The sequence below is a fragment of the Bubalus kerabau genome, chromosome 2, assembly GCF_029407905.1.
Source record: "Bubalus kerabau isolate K-KA32 ecotype Philippines breed swamp buffalo chromosome 2, PCC_UOA_SB_1v2, whole genome shotgun sequence".
Taxonomy (NCBI): domain Eukaryota; kingdom Metazoa; phylum Chordata; class Mammalia; order Artiodactyla; family Bovidae; genus Bubalus; species Bubalus kerabau.
In genome coordinates this window covers 64,949,214-64,967,184 of record NC_073625.1, presented here as the reverse complement: position 1 = coordinate 64,967,184, position 17,971 = coordinate 64,949,214, and the positions used below count along the sequence as shown (strand labels likewise).

Below are 17,971 nucleotides of genomic sequence, written 5' to 3'. Positions count from 1 at the left end.
AATAGTAAAACGTATTATAGGATTGATTTTGTCTAAGAAAATCATCTAAAGGCATGAATTTCTATTCTGTCCTTTTTGTAATTTTCTTTGTTTTTTAAATGGGCTTCCCTGGTAGCTCAGCAGGTAAGATCAAAAGCAATGCACCTGCATTGCTTTTTTGAATTGAATCCACCTGTAATGCAGGAGACTCCAGTTCGATTCCTAGGTCTGGAAGATCTGCTGGAGAAGGGATAGGCTACCGACTCCAGTATTCTTGAGCTTCCCTGGTGGCTCAGCTGGTAAAGAATCCACCTGCAATGCGGAGACCTGGGTTCTATCCCTGGATTGGGAAGATGCCCTGGAGAAGGGAAAGGCTACCCACACAAGTATTCTGGCCTGGAGAATTCCATGGACTCCATGGGGTTGCAAAGAGTTGGACATGATTGAGCAACTTTCACTTTACTTTGTAAGATCCATATTACATCTGGATTTGTAGTTAGATCTACTTCTGCTTCATTGACAATGCTAAAGCCTTTGATTGCATGGATCAAAAAAAACTGTGGAAAATTATTAAATCGATGGGAATACCAGACCATCTACATATCTCCTGAGAAGCCTGTATGCAGGTCAAGAAGCAACAGACAGGGCATGGAACAAAAGATTGGTTCAAAATTGGGAAAGGAGTATGACAAGGCTGTATATTGTCACCTTGCTTATTTAACATATATGCAGAGTAAATCACTGAAATGCTGGTCTGGATGAATCACAAGCTGAAATCAGACTCTTGGGAGAAATATTAATAACCTCAGATAGACAGACAATATCATTCTAATGGCAGAAAGTGAAGAGGAACTAACAAACTTCTTGGTGAGGGTTAAAGAGGAAAGTGAAAAAGCTAGTTTAAAGCTCAACATTCAAAAACCATTAATATCATGGCATCCAGTTCCATCACTTCATGGCAAATGGCAGGAAAAAAAGTGGAAGCAGTGACAGATTTTATTGTCTTGGGCTTCAAAATCACTGAGGACAGTGACTACAGTCATGAAATTAAAAGACACTTTCTCATTGGAAGGAAAGCTATGACAAACCATGACAGCATATTAAAAAGTAGAGACATAACTTTGCCTAAAAAGTCCATCTAGTCAAAGCTACAGTTTTTTGCATCATGTATGTATGTGAGAGTTGGACGATAAAGAAAGCTGAGCACCAAAAAACTGATGGTTTTAAATTGTGATGATGGAGGACTCTTCAGAGTCTCTTGGACAGAAAGGAGATCAAACCAGTTGATCCTAAAGGAAATCAATCCTGAATATTCATTGTAAAGACTGATGCTGAAGTTGAAGTTCCAATACTTTGGCCACCTGATGTGAAGAGCTGACTCATTAGAAAAAGACCCTGATGCTGGGAAAAAATAAAGGCAAAAGGAGAAGGGGGTGACAGAGGATGAGATGGTTAGATAGCAACTCAATGGACATGAATCTCAGCAAACTCTGGGAGGCAGTGAAGGACAGGGAAGGCTGGTGTGCTGCAGACCATGGGGTCAAAAGGAGTCAGACACCACCTAGTGACTGAACAACAATAACAAATATTATGAATACATGCATCCAAGGTATATGTAGTTGGTCTCTTCACTACAAGTTCCTTATTCCTTAATAATCCCCAATAATTTCTGGTGTTCTCAGTCAAATTTTATTATCTTAATGTTAATATTTCCACCTGAAATCCAGTTCTAATATCTCACTTATGTGACAAATATACTTACAAAACATCACCTTTCCCTTCAGTTCAGTTCAGTTCAGTTCAGTCGCTCAGTCGTGTCTGATTCTTTGTGACCCCATGGACTGCAGCAGGCCAGGCTTCCCTGTTCATCACCAACTCCCAGAGTTTACCCAAACTCATGTCCATTGAGTCGGTGATGCTATCCAACCATCTCATCCTCTAGGACCATGCTTTAGAATCAGATCTTCCATAGTTTTTCTGTTATGGTCTAAATGGTGGTCTCCCTCCTGCCCTCAATATGCTGAAACCCTAAACCCCAATGTGATGAGAGTGGAAATGGGTCCTTTGGAGGGTAATCTTTTCATGAAGGTGAGCCCTCATGATGGTATAAGTGATCTTGTAAGAAGAGACAGGAGAGATCTCTCTCTTACATTCTCTCTCTCTGCTACATGAGGATATAGTAAGAAGGCTGGTGTCGGTGAACCAAAAGGAGGGCTCTCATCAGAACCACACCATGCTGGCATTCTGACTTCGGACTTCCTGTCTTAGAATTGTGAAAAATAAATATTGATTGTTTAAGAAAACCAGTCTCTAGAATTCAGTTACAGCAGCCTGAACAGTCTAAGAAGGCTTATCAGAAGTAAACTTGCCTCGTTATCTGTATTTCAAGATGGTATGATATTGATCTATTGAAAAGTCTTAAAAAACTAATTTCAGCAAAGCTGCAAGGCACAAGGTCAATATGCAAAATCAACTGGATTTCTATATACTAGCAGTGAACAATGAGAAAATGAAATTACGGCATAGTAGACCAAAGCTCAGAAAAGTTAATTACCTCCCACAAGTCCACTTAGTTAATAATAAGTGGCAAATCTAGGGTGACAGTCCAAGTCTCTTTGTCTCTAATGGCCTGTGTTCTTTTCAACATTTCATGAATATATAGGGTAAAAAATATATTTCTTGAAATACTTTTACTTGCCTAATTGATACCATTTTCAGTTAAATTCATTTTATTAGGAATGATTAAAAAAAATCTGAAGAAAAAAAGGTCTTGCATTTAATACTGCTCAATTTGAACTGTGGAACAAGATGCCACAGTTTTTTCTTGGTTTCTGAATTAAATATGAATTATACCTGACTCATTGCCAAAAGTGTGGTCAAAAGTTGGTCCAGTAGATGGAGGAAAGGTGCTTCCCTGAGTCCTTTCCCACTCATTGTCATCATTTAGATCCTGGATCCAGAAACAGAAGCCATCTTCAAAATTACAGTTGATTTTCTCATAATCTGTAAATTAAAAATTTGCTTCAAATTGAGTCAACAATATGACTAATTATAATAGATTGAATTGAAAATAATATATACTCATACAGTTTATAATCAAGTGGCATGCACAGAATTATTTTTCTTAATTAATGCTGGCTGTTTAATATGATTAAGTTAAAAAAAAAAAAACAAACACCAGCTTTTGTTGCCAACAGTGTTAATATGTTTCTTATGCCTCATTAGGGCTTTAGCCAAGACAAGCCTTTTGTTCTTATTGTTCTTTAAATTTTATAGCTTACCTCTGTTGACTTACCTGCATAAACTCTGTCCCATTTTTTTCTCCCCCTATCTATTTACTAAATTTAATACTCTGGTCAAAACTGAATTGATGTGGAACATTCTCACAATTAGTTTTATGCTAATTTTAAATCTTTGAATACTTGCAGTATATAAAAGTTTAATTTAATTTTTCTATTGTTATATATTTTTTCAAATTGGTTATTTCATTGTTTTGAAGGATGTGAGTGATTTTCTGAATTCTCATTTCTTTCCAAGTATCAAGTGGAGAAAGGTATACGTAAGAGATACTCATTGAAGAAACTTGCACAATGAAATGGGTAATGATCCTTTTCTAAAATATTAGGTTCTGTTGCTTTTAAAATTCCACTACAGCATTAAAGTACTTGAAGATTCAAAGGCTAAGGAATAAACAGTACTTACTATTAAGCTCTTTGCTGTTAAATGCAGTGTATGTTACTTTGAAGCCAATATAATCACTTTCATCAGATTGTATAAGAAAAGTGGCAGTAACTTGATTGGAAAAAATCCTAATTATGCCAGGATTATTTGACCAGAGAGAAGCTACAAAAAAAAAAAAAAGAAGAAGAAGAATGTTATATGTACATATGTATCTATTCACTTATCTATTGATGTGTTCATCATTCATCTATCCATTCATCATTCTATTGATCTATCAATCTTTTTATCTGATCCTAAGGTTAACTGAAAGCATTAGTCCTAAAATTAATTTATTTGAAATAAAGTGTCCCTTGTTCTATTATAATAATGTTTCAAATTAGAAGTACATAAGTTAAAAAGTTATGAAACAAAAAATGACTTTAATACTATCAGTATTTCCCATGCTATACTAACAGGGGCTAAACTTCACCAAAATAATAGAAATAAGGGTATCTGTTTGTCTCTTTATTTACATAACTGTAGGACTTGGACTGCAAGGAGATCCAACCAGTCCATTCTGAAGGAGATCAGCCCTGGGATTTCTTTGGAGGGAATGATGTGAAGCTGAAACTCCAGTACTTTGGCCACCTCATGCAAAGAGTTGACTCATTGGAAAAGACTCTGATGCTGGGAGGGATTGAGGGCAGGAGGAGAAGGGGACGACAGAGGATGAGATGGCTGGATGGCATCACTGACTCGATGGACGTGAGTCTGAGTGAACTCCGGGAGTTGGTGAAGGACAGGGAGGCCTGGTGTGCTGCGATTCATGGGGTCGAGAAGAGTTGGACATGACTGAGCGACTGAAGTGAACTGAACTGAACTGAGGACCTTAAAAAAATCCTAGGCAACTTACGTATTGTTTCTACAACTTAAGTATTATTTCTACAGAATTTTATATTGATCTTGTGTGCTGTGCTTAGTCGGTCAGTCGTGTCCAACTCTTTGCAACCCCATGGACTATAGCCTGCCATGCTTCTCTGTCCATGGGATTCTCCAGACAAGAATACTGGAGTGGGTGGCCATGCCCCCCTCCAGGGGATCTTCCCAACTCAGGGATCGAATCCAGGTCTGCCACATTGGAGGCAGATTCTTTACTGTCTGAGCCACCAGGGAAGCCCATATTGATCTAGTCACTTTTCTATCTTAATTCTAGCTACAAAAGATATTATCTTTCAAAATCTTTGATTCTCACAAATTTATATAGTGCTTGAGAAATAAGTACTCACATGATGATTTTTAAAAAGCATTATTATATAATATTTTATTTTTATAAAAATTTGTTTTTAGCACATACATTCTCAAAGAGGGTGATATTGCCTCTTAGCTGGTAAAAAATTATAAATGGTAAAATTTTTCTCAGGGGCAGAAGAAAAATTCTTAGTTTTTATAATTGTTAAAAAACTATAAGTGGTAAAATTTTTATCAGAAGCAGAAGAAAAATTCTTAGATATTCATACAGTACAGGTATAGACAATATCTGAAATATTAAAATTTCATGGGTGAGCAGCTAGGGGGTAAAAACATCTAAAAAGTTTCTTAGTGGGAATAATAAAATAGGGTAGGAAACAGTAGCTTAAATTTTAGTGTAACAGTTTGAACTGGGTATCAGATTCAAGTTTATGAAAGTTATTATGCTTATAAGTTGAAGACAAAGCATCACTGTTACTTATTGAGTTCCAAAGAAAAATACTTTCAAAACTACTGAAAAATTTTGTGCTTATTGTGTAGAAATTAGTGAAAAATGTGATACATGCATGACAATTTCAGTCACATCTAATGGAAAGAAAGCCATGGATAAGCTTTCACTTATATCTTACTCTTTTTCCCAATAAAGTTGTATGTCATTCTTTCAGTATTTTCTCATGAAGAATTACATTGGTTATTTGGATTCCTTCTACTAGCACATGTAACTGTGCAGTCTAAATGGTTGGGCTTCTCTGGTAGCTCAAATGGTAACGAATCTGCCTGCAATGCGGGAGACTGGGGTTCAATCCCTTGGTAGGGAAGATGCCCCAGAGAAGGGAATGCCAACCCAGTCCAGTATTCTTGCCTGGAGAATTCCATGGGCAGAGGAGCCTGATGGTCTACAGTCCATGGGGTCGCAAAGAGCTGGACATGATTGAGCGGCTAACACACACAATTCAATGGTTCCCATATTGAAACTTTATGTAGTCCTTAAATATCTAGTTGCTTAAAGGATGTGAATATTTAAGAAATTTTGCTTCAAACCTATCTGCCTATCTTTCTTGCTTTCTTTTCTATAGCAATAAAGGTTTTGGGGAAAATGACTTCTGGTAGGATCTGACTGTGGCTATTGGTTCAATAGGGACTTCCCTCATGGCTCAGTAGTAAAGAATCCGCCTGCCAATGCAGTAGACGTGGGTTTGATCCCTGGGTCAGGAAGATACCCTGAGAAGGAAATGGCAGCCCATTCCAATATTCTTGCCTGGGAAATCCAATGGACAGAGTAACCTGGCAGGCTAATGTCCATGGGATTGCAAAGAGTTGGACATGACTGAGTGACTAATACACCCACACCACAATGTGATTATTTTTGTCATAAGACAAGTTGACAATTCAAGACGAGCCTCAAGAAGATCCATTATGTTTATTACATATCTTCAGCTATACTGTGCCCACTTTTGTGTGATTCAGTTTTAAAAACATGGTCTTAAACTATAAGCTCCAATACTAAGGATATGATAATAACAGTCCTTTGGGAATGGAATAACAGCTAAGCATTTAGGATATAAAGAAAAGAGTAATAACTACACACACACACAAAATGAATTTCTGAGAGTGGCAACTTGAAATTACTTTCAACATTCTCATATAGGCAGTTTTTGTTGTCTTTCTTTGCAGATTCATAAATATATATCTATGTATTTTTAATAAAATATTAACAGACTATTTATCATCTTCTATAATTTTAATTATAGGGGACTGGAATGTAAAAATAGGAAGTCAAGAAACAAATGGAGTAACAGGCAAATTTGGCCTTGGAGTACAGAATGAAGTAGGGCAAAGGTTAATAGAGTTTTGCTAAGAGAATGCACTGATCATAGCAAACACCACCTTGCAACAACACAAGGGAAGACTCTACACACGGACATCACCAGATGGTCAACACTGAAATCAGATTGATTATATTCTTTGCAGCCAAAATGTAGAAGCTCTATACAGTCAGCAAAAACAAGATCGGCAGCTGACTGTGGCTCAGATCATGAACTCCTTATTGCCAAATTCAGACTTAAATTGAAGAAAGTAGGGAAAACCACTAGACCATTCAGGTATGACCTAAATCAAATCCCTTATGATTATACCATGGAAGTGGGAAATAGATTTAAGGGACTAGGTCTGATAGAGTGCCAGATGAACTATGGATGGAGGTTCCTGACACTGTACAGGAGGCAGTGATCAAGACCATCCCCAAGAAAAAGAAATGAAAAATGCAAAATGGCTGTCTGAGGAGGTCTTACTAATAGCTGTAAAAAGAAGAGATGTGAAAAGCAAAGGAGAAAAGGAAAGATACATCCATTTGAATGCAGAGTTTGAAAGAATAGCAAGGAGAGATAAGAAAGCCTTCATCGATGATCAGTCAAAGAAAGAGAAGAAAACAATAGAATGGGAAAGACTAGAGATTTCTTCAGGAAAATTAGAGATACCAAAAGAACATTTCATGCAAAGATGGGCTCAATAAAGGACAGAAATGGTATCTACCTAACAGAAGCAGAAGATATTAAGAAGAGGTGGCAAGAATACACAGAAGAACTGTACAAAAAAGATCTTCACAACCCAGATGATCATGATGGTATGATCCCTCACCTAGAGCCAGACATCCTGGAAAGTGAAGTCAAGTGGGCCTTAGGAAGTATCACTACAAACAAAGCTAGTGGAGGTGATGGAATTCCAGTTGAGCTATTTCAAATCCTGAAAGATGATGCTGTGAAAGTGCTGCACTCAATATGCCAGCAAATTTGGAAAACTCAGCAGTGGCCACAGGACTGGAAAGTTTCGTTTTTCATTCCAATCCCAAAGAAAGGCAATGCCAAAGAATGGTCAAACTACCACACAATTGCACTCATCTCACACGCTAGTAAAGTAATGCTCAAAATTCTCCATCCCAGGCTTCAACAATATGTGAACTGTGAGTTTCCAGATGTTCAAGCTGGTTTTAGAAAAGACAGAAGAACCAGAGATCAAAGTGCCAACATTTGCTGGAGTATTGAAAAAGCAAGCGAGTTGCAGAAAAAAAATCATCTATTTCTGCTTTATTGACTATGTCAAAGACTTTGTGTGGATCACAACAAACTGTGGAAAATTCTGAAAGATATGGGAATACCAGACTGCCTCACCTGCCTCTTGAGAAATTTGTATACAGATCAGAGAGCAACAGTTAGAACTGGACATGGAACAACAGACTGGTTCCAAATAGGAAAAGGAGTACTTCAAGGCTATATATTGTCACCCTGCTTATTTAACTCATATGCAGAATACCTCATGAAAAACCCTGGACTGGATGAAGCATAAACTGGAATCAAGATTGCCGGGAGAAATATAAAAAATCTCAGATATGCAGATGACACCATCCTTATGACAGAAAGTGAAGAGGAAATAAAGAGCCTCTTGATGAAAGTGGAAGAGGAGAGTAAAAAAGTTGGCTTAAAGTTCAACATTCAGGAAACTAAGATCATGGCATCTGGTCGCATCACTTCATGGCAAAAATGGGGAAACAGTGGAAACAGTGGCAGACTTTATTTCCTGGGGCTCCAAAATCACTGCAGATGGTGACTGCAGCCATGAAATTAAAAGATGCTTTCTCCTTGGACAGAAAATTATGACCAACCTAGACAGCATATTAAAAAGCAGAGGCATTACTTTGCCAACAAAGGTCCGTCTAGTCGAGGCTATGGTTTTTCCAGTAGTCATGTATGGATGTGAGAGTTGAACTGTGAAGAAAGCTGAGCACTGAAGAATTGATGCTTTTGAACTGTGGTGTTGGAGAAGACTCGCAAGTCCCTTGGACTATAAGAAGATGCAACGAGTCCATCCTAAAGGAGATCTGTCCTGAGTGTTCATTGGAAGGACTAATGTTGAAGTTGAAACTCCAATACTTTGGCCACCTGATGCAAATGACTGACTCATTGCAAAAGATCTTGATGCTGGGAAAGATTTAAGGTGGGAGGAGAAGGGGGAGACAGAGAATGAGATGGTTGTATGGCATCACCGACTCAATGGACATGAGTTTGAGTAAACTCTAGGAGTTGGTGATAGACAGTGAGGCCTGACATGCTGCAGTCCAGGGGGTTGCAGAGTCGGACATGACTGAGCGAATGAACTGAACTGAACCATTTCAATACCCAGCACTGATAACAATTAACACTAATGAATTTAATATTGTAGCTTTATAACTACAACATAAAGAAAACATTTTTTAACTATCCTGTTAATTTATTCTAATTTACCCTGATTCCCATACTTACTTGGAAATAAGTATTTCCAAATACTTCCTACTGCTCTCTATACTGTCTGTCTTTATGAAATGCCCATCATCCTCTGAAACTTTCCACAAGAGAACTTTTACATCATGACTTTATATAAAAATGACTGAAAAATGCCTTTAAAATTTGTTTATACTGACATATTCCTAATCAAGTATGTAATAGCTATTTTATGGTGCTGGAAACTTGTATTTTCTTATAATTTCATTATATAATCTTATTTTCATTGATTTAATTAAATATCTGTTTATTTCCATGTTATAAAGGTAATTATCTTTATTCTGAATTGTAATTTAATAAAATGAATTTGTACATATCTCTCACAGAAAGAAACTTACTGAAATATTTAGAAAATAGATAAAAGTATCAGCATATTTAAAAAACAAAATACCTTTAAAACTGTAAGAAATGTTATTGATGTCCATTGATTAACTACTATATACCATATCAACCTGTAGATTTTAATTTAAATAAAAAAATACAAAGTTTTTACAATATATCAGGCATGTGCTAGAATCTAGAGGTAAGATAGTTTTACGTATCTTCAACAAGGTATTATTTTAAAATGTAAAATGTAATTATAATAACAATACCATTTCTCATATTTTTTCAAGTTAAATTAATATATTTAATTAAAAAAACTTTGAAATATTTTCATATTTCAAAAAGACCCTAAAAACTAAACAACTACCTATTTATTATAATTTAAATTAATTTTTTTTCTATTTTCTATTTGTATATTTAGTTTTCTTATTGGATATTTGTGATAATTATTTATGCATTATTCATATCACTATATCTAATGACTCAAAGATTTTGTTATATATTTCTGATGATCTAAGCATGTGAAAATAAGTAAAAATAGCATTCAGGCAAATTGTAGCTGAAGAGAAGAGAGCATGAGGGTAATTTCACCTACCACTTTTGGCCAGTTAACCTCTATGAATTTAGTTTTTATCATCCATAAAATAAAGATTGTAACAGCACCTACATAATATGGTTCACAGGAGCATTTTTTTGAGTTAAGGTAATGATTATACTACTTTGAATATTTCAAGTGATCAAAGCATGCTAAATTTTATTATTAACATCACATTAGCCCTTGGAGAAATTTATATGAGCTGGCTTATTTATCCAGCTATGTAAATATTTATGTTGACATAATTTGAATGAACCTGATTTATCAACTACAGAAATAAGTAGATTATGAAATGACTGGCCCATTTATTTAAGCCAAATGTGACTTACCATGAGTTCATCTGTTTTATGTACACTCATTATTATATTTGTACTTGGAGCTTTTAAAGCACAATAAATTAATACATTGTGTTTGAAGTCGAGAGTGTTTGGGTCTGATTTCTATCTCCAACACTAACTACCTTTGTGGACTTGTCATCATTTAACTTCTTGGACATCACTTTCCTCTCATGTAATGCATATTTTGCAGATTTATTAAAAATGCTAAATAAGGTATCCACAAAGAGCACTCAGTATGTTGAGTTCCATATTGAAAGCACCCAATAAAAAGGTATGTGTTATTATCATATGCTCAAATATTTCTCAGATCAATAAGTCAATCAAAGCATGTGTTAGATAGGATCTACTTTTCATTACTCATAGTTGCAATTTAAAATCCAAAATTATATATATATATATATACAGCTCAGCTATACTGGTGGCTCAGTGGTAAAGAATCCACCTGTAATGCAGGAGCTGCAGGAAACACAGACCCAATCCCTGAGTCAGGAAGATCCCCTGGAGGAGGGCATGGCAACCCACTCCAGCATTCTTGCCTGGAGAATTCCACGGACAGAGAAGCCTGGCGGGCTATAGTCCATAGGATCGCAAAGAGTCAGACACGACTGAAATGACTTGGCATTCATGAATATATGTAGCTATTACTTAAACTTTAATAAGAGATACCACTTGTAACCTCATCTTAGCTCTGCACTTGATTATTTCTCAAAAGTGTGAGCAAAACTAGTTATTCCCTGGATTTCACTGCCACATTCATCCTTATTTTATTTCCTTCTTCATACCTATTTTATTTTCACTCCCATTTTTCTGGCTACCATGAATAGGTCTATGCATTTGGGGACTAGATGGTATAAATTTGGGTAGCCACACATATATTATTAGTGCTTTCCCTGCCTTTTCTCAGCTCCCACTGATGTCTATGTCCACAATGACAAATGGTTGCACAATACCACCCACACCATCCATTTAAAGCGCTTACATCTTGATCTCATTGTGTTATCCATTTTACTGGTAATAGTCCTGAAAGAGCCTGAGAACCACAGTGCATATTAAAAAGAGAAAAAAAAAATCAGATGTTGAAGAAAAAGTCATTTTTAGGGTTTGTTTGAATTTTGCTTAATGAGAAGTAACACGGGGTAGAGTAAAATTCCACATGAAGAGGATCATGTGAAACAATATCTCTTTTATTACTAAGAAGATTGATTACACAGAGCACTAAATTATTAATTTTTATAATGAAGATCAGTTTTTCCTTTTAGAAACAAAGTACAAATTCATATTCAGCTCAAAATCAAAGTGAAAGCACAATCTACTCCATAAATTTTGTACATATTTTCATTTTGATAATGGACTGTATATTTGCTTTAACTTACCTCTTAAAATCTTGCTTGAACCCATTCCTTCATAAATATTTAATACATCTGCATAATATGTATTAAAATAATCGAAGTTCAGTTGAATGGAAAGTCCTTGGTTTACACTAAATTAAAAGCAAAAAAATAAATAGATTATTACACATTCAACAGTTGGCACAATTCAATGCATTCTCAAATTTGAATGTATTATTCCAATTGTAATAAAAATATATAACTTGTGATGGACACTCACCAAATATTTAAATGTAAAGAATGGTATTTGTAACACAATATTGTACTTCAGCTCTCTGGAACTCTTAATTTGCATGACTGAAACTCTGCATCCATTGATCAGTAACTCCCCACTGTTTGCATTGTTCTACTTTTTGTCTCTATGATTTTGAATGCTTTAGATACTTCATGTAAGTGAAATCATGCAAGATTTGTCCTCCTGTAACTGGTTTATTTCACTTAGTATAATGTCCTTAAGGTGCAACCATGTTATCACAGGTTTTTCTTCTCCTGTAAAGATAGGATTTCCCTCTTTTAATGACTGAATAATATTCCACTGTGTATATAGTGAAACCATAGTTTCTTTAAAAATTGAGGCTAGTGTCAATAAAAATTTAGGCTAGTAATAAATGTTTTAGGCAGTTTAGGCTGTTTCTAATTTAGGCTGTATATACCTCTTGGCTTTTGTGAATAATGCTATAATGAACATGGGAGTGTGTATCTTTTAGAGATCTTGATTTCAATTCTTTTGAATAAATACTCAAATCAGATTGCTAGATCATATAGTCATTCTATTTTTATGTCTTTAGGGAAATTTCATACTGCTTTCTATAATGACTATACTATTTTACATTCCAATTAACAGCACACAAGTGTTCCAGTTTTTCCACATCCTCACCAATATTTATAATGTTCTGATTTTTTTTATAATGACCATTATTATTTTGATTTGCATTTCCATTATGATTATTGAGGTTGAGCAATGCCTGTTGGCCATTCGTATGTCTTTTTAAAAAAAGAAATATCTATTGAGACTTTTGCCCAATGTTTATTTAGTTTATTTTGCTATTGAGCCTTTGAAGGAGTTCCTTATATATTTTGGATATTAACTCCTTATTAGAAAGTGGTTTGCAAATATTTTCTTACATTCCTTAGGTTGCCTTTTCATGTTACTGGTTCTTTTACTGTACGGAAGGTTTTTAATGAGATGTACTGCCATTTGTTGATTTTTTGCTTTTGTTGCCTGTGCTTTTGTTTACAAATTCAGGAAATCATTGTGAAGACCAAAGCTATGAAGTTTTTCTTACATATTTTCTTCTATGAGATTCATAATTTCAGGTCTTACATTTAAACCTTTAATTAATTTTGAGTTGGTTTTGTGTATGGTGTACGATAAAGGCAAATTTTGTTCTGCATTAGAATATCTCGTTTTACCAACACCATTTGTTGAAGAGAAAGCTGTTTCCCCATCGTGTGGTTTTTCCATCCTTGTTAAAGATGATTTGATCATATATGTGTGGGCTATTTCTGTCCTCTCTGTTCTTCTCCATTGGTCTATATGTCTATTTTTATGCTGGAACTATACTTACTGGAGAAGGAAATGGCAACCTACTCCAGTGTTCTTGCTTGGAGAATCCCAGGGACAGGGGAGCCTGGTGGGCTGCCATCTATGGGGTTGTACAGAGTCAGACACGACTGAACTGACTTAGCAGCAGCATACGTACTGATTACCATAGTAGCTTTGTAATATAGTTTGAAATCAAGACGTGAGACTTTGTTCTCTTTCTCAAAATTGTTTTAGCTATTTTGGGTCCTTCGTGATTCAATGTGAATTTTAGGGTTATTTTTTCCAAGTTTTTTTTTAAAGTCATTGGGACTTTGATAGGGATTGTGATAAACTTGTAGATCATTTTCAAAGTAGTTGCTGCTGCTGCTGCTAAGTCGCTTCAGTCATATCCAACTCTGTGTGACCTCATAGACTGCAGCCCACCAGACTCCCCCATCCCTGGGATTCTCCAGGCAAGAACACTGGAGTGGGTTGCCATTTCCTTCTCCAATGCATGAAAGTGAAAAGTGAAAGTGAAGTCGCTCAGTCGTGTCTGACTCCCAGAGACCCCATGGACTGCAGCCTACCAGGCTCCTCCGTCCATGGGATTTTCCAGGCAAGAGTACTGGAGTGGGGTGCCATTGCCTTCTCCATTCAGTAGTATGGACATTATTATATTATGTTACTATATTTTAATGACATTAGCTTCCAATTCATGAATGTGACATGCCTTTCCATTTGTCTTTAAATTCCGTAAGCCATGTTTATTTTCACTGTTTAGAACTTCTACCTGCTTGATTAAGTTTATTTGTGAGTATTATACTTTATTCTTTTCACTGCTATTGTAAATGGGATTATTTTCCTGATTTCCTTTTTGCATGATTAGTGTGTAGAAACACCAGTGATCTTTCTATGTGAATTTTTGTATCCTGTAACTTTTCTTAATTATTTTATTACTCAATATTTTTTCTCTTTTTTGGTGAAATTTATGGTTTTCTATATATAAGATCTTGTCCTCTGTATATGCAGAGTACATCATGAGAAATGCTGGGCTGGAAGAAGCACAAGCTGGAATCAAGATTGCTGGGAGAAATATCAATAACCTCAGATATGCAGATGACATCATCCTTATGGCAGAAAGTGAAGAGGAACTAAAAAGCCTCTTGATGAAAGTGAAAGTGGAGAGTGAAAAGTTGGCTTAAAGCTCAACATTCAGAAAACGAAGATCTTGGCATCTGGTCCCATCATTTCATGGGAAATAGATGGGGAAACAGTGGAAACAGTGTCAGACTTTATTTTTTGGGCTCCAAAATCACTGCAGATGGTGATATCAGCCAGGAAATCAAAAGATGCTTATTCCTTGGAAGGAAAGTTATGACCAACCTAGATAGCATATTAAAAAGCAGAGACATTACTTTGCCAGCAAAGTTCCGTTTAGTCAAGGCTATGGTTTTTCCAGTGGTCATGTATGGATGTGAGAGTTGGACTGTGAAGAAAGTTGAGCACCGAAGAATTGATGCTTTTGAAGTGTGGTGTTGGAGAAAACTTTTGAAAGTCCCTTGGACTGCAAGGAGATCCAATCAGTCCATTCTAAAGGAGATCAGTCTTGGGTGTTCTTTGGAAGTAATGATGCTAAAGCTGAAACTCCAGTACTTTGGCCACCTCATGCAAAGAGTTGACTCATTGGAAAAGACTCTGATGCTGAGAGGGATTGGGGGCAAGAGGAGAAGGGGACGACAGAGGATGAGATGGCTGGATGGCATCACCGACTCGATGGACGTGAGTTTGAGTGAACTCCAGGAGTTGGTGATAGACAGGGAGGCCTAGCATGCTGCGATTCATGGGGTTGCAAAGAGTCGGACACAACTGAGTGACTGAAGTGAACTGAACTGAACTCAATATGATATCAATCTGAGTGTTTTCTTATAAGGCCTTTGTTCTATTTAGGTAATTTTCTTCTATTCCTAGTTATTGCATGTTTATTTTTTTATCATGAAAGACTATTGACTTTGTCAAGAGCTTTATCTGCATCTATTGAGTATATCCTGTGATTTTTATCTTTCAATCTGTTAATAATTGTATATCAATGGACAGATTTTTATATATTGAAACATCCTTGCATTCTAGAGATGAACCTCACTTGGTCATGGTGTATGATTCTTTTAATTTGCCATTGCATGTGGTTTGCTAGTATTTTGCTAAAGGATTTGTGAATTTATGTTAATATTTGTCAGGGGTCTTGGACTGGAGTTTTCTTTTCTTCAGGTGACTTTCTATGGCTTTGGTACCAGAGTAAATACTCTTATTTTTTAAGTTATGGAAGAATTTGAGAAAGATTAGTATGAATTCATCTTTAAATATTTGGTAGAATTCACCAGTAAAACCACTGTGTTGCAGTATTTTGTTGGGTGGTCTTTGGTTACTGGCTCAATTTTCTTAATAGTAATTGGTCTGCTGAGATCTTTGTATTTCTTTATAATTCAATCTGAATAGATCATATGGTTCTAGGAATTTATCCCTTTCTTCTAGGTTATCCCACTTCGCACTGCTTTTTCTCTATTCCAATAAGGTTTTTTGTTTTTTTTTTTTTTGCTTGTTTTCATTTGCTTAAAGATATTTTCTAATTTCCTTTTTGATTTTCTGAGATCCGTTGACTATTCCAAAGCAATTAGAGGCTCACAATACCAAAGAAGGGCAATGCCAAATAATACTCAAACTACTACACAACTGCACTCATTTCACATGCTAGCAAGGTCATGCTCAAAATCCGCCAAGGCAGGCTTCAACAGTAAGTGAACCGAGGACTTCCAGATATACAAACTGGATTTAGAAAAGGTAAAGAAACCAGAGATCAAATTGTCAACATCTGTTGGATCACAGAAAACACAAGAGAATTCCAAAAAAAACACATCTACTTCTGCTTCATTGACTATGCTAAGCCTTTGTCTGTATGGCTCACAACAAACTGTGGAAAATTCTTAGAGATGGCAATACCAGACCACCTTACCTGCCTCCTGAGTAACCCCTATGTAGGTCTTAGAACTGAACATGGAACAACAGACTGGCTTCAAATTGGGAAAGGAGTGTGTCAAGTCTGTATATTGTCACCCTGTTTATTTAACTTATATGCAGAGTACATCACGTGAAATGCTGGGCTGGATAAAGCACAAGCTGGAATCAAGACTGCTGGGAGAAATATCAATAACCTCATATATAGAGATGGCATGACCCTTACGGCAGAAAACAAAGAGAAACTAAAGAACCTCTTGATGAAGGTGAAAGAGGAGAGTGAAAAAGCTGGCTTAAAACTCTTAAAACCCAACATTCAAAAAGTTAAGATCAAGGCATCCGATCCCATCAATTCATGGCAAATAGATGGGGAAACAATGGAAACAGTGACAGACTTTATTTTCTTGGGCTCCAAAATAACTGCAGACAGTGACCGCAGTCAAGAAATTAAAAGACTCTTGCTCCTTGGAAGAAAAGCTATGACAATCCTATACAGTGTATTAGAAAGCAGAGCATGACTCTGCCAACAGAGGTCTGTGTAGTCAAAGCTATGGTTTTCCAGGTGGTCTTGTACAGATGTGAGAGTTGGACCCTAAAGAAGGCTGAATGCTAAAGAATTGATACTTTAAAACTGTGTTGTTGGAGAAGATTCTTGTGAGTCCCTTGGACTGCAAGGAGATCAAGCCAGTCAATCCTAAAGGAAATCAACCCTTAGTACTCATTGGAAGGACTGATGCTGAAGCTGAAGCGCCAATATTTTGGCCACTTGGTGCAGAAAGCTGACTCATTGGAAAAGGTCCTGATGCTGGGAAAGATTGAAGGCAGGAGGAGAAGGGGATGACAGAGGATGAGATGATTGGATGGCATCACTGACTCACATGCATTAGTCTGAGCAAGCTCCAGGAGATGGTGATGGACAGGGAAGCCTGGGGTGCTGCAGTCCCTGGGGTCACAAAGAGTCAGACACGACTGAGCGACTGAAGAACAACAACAAGAGGCTGGCAGGTTTCTTCTTTGGTGGTTTCTGTTTCTTACTCTCTCTGGTGTCTATAATGTGGGCTGCATGTTTTCTCTTCCTACCACAGCATGTCACCCCACTCTCCCTTATTCTGTGCAGCCACCAGGTCATGCAAATTGTGCTGGTTCATCAGCTTCCCATTCATGTAAGGTACACACCAGTTGCTGGGGAAGTTGCTGAAATAGCTAGAATGTTGGGAACTTCCGGCACTTCTTTCTTTTCACCTTTAGGGAGAAGCCTTGATTTGTTCACCTTTTCCTAATGGTATCAAGTCCTGCTGATCATAGCAAGCTACACCCACTCCTATTTGTTTTAAGTATCTCTCAGGCATTCAAACAATGCCAGGTCCATTAGTTATACACATGAGAACAGAAACTAGTTCCTTTGGAAACTCTTGGAAAAGCTGGGACACTGGACGCATGTTCCACCCTTCTCTTTCCTTCCAAGGAAGAAGTAGAGAGTTAAGACCTGTGTTGGACTGTGCTGTGTTGGGGGGAGTGCTGATGGAGGTTAAAATGAATTTAATCTTCTTGCCCATTTCTTGCAGCTGTTCTTGGCTTTGCACTCACCCAGG

General features: G+C 36.7%; 1 protein-coding gene across 1 annotated transcript in view; it reads right to left on the bottom strand.

The window, feature by feature from the left end:
- TMPRSS15 (transmembrane serine protease 15) overlaps positions 1-17,971 on the bottom strand; it is a 142,735-nt gene that overhangs the window by 85,779 nt on the left and 38,985 nt on the right. Inside the window, exons 8-10 of the mRNA XM_055567777.1 lie at positions 11,831-11,937; positions 3,682-3,822; positions 2,833-2,982 (exon numbers count right to left, since the gene is read on the bottom strand). Coding sequence (XP_055423752.1) covers positions 2,833-2,982; positions 3,682-3,822; positions 11,831-11,937 — 398 coding nt within the window. The remainder of the gene's footprint in view (positions 1-2,832; positions 2,983-3,681; positions 3,823-11,830; positions 11,938-17,971) is intronic.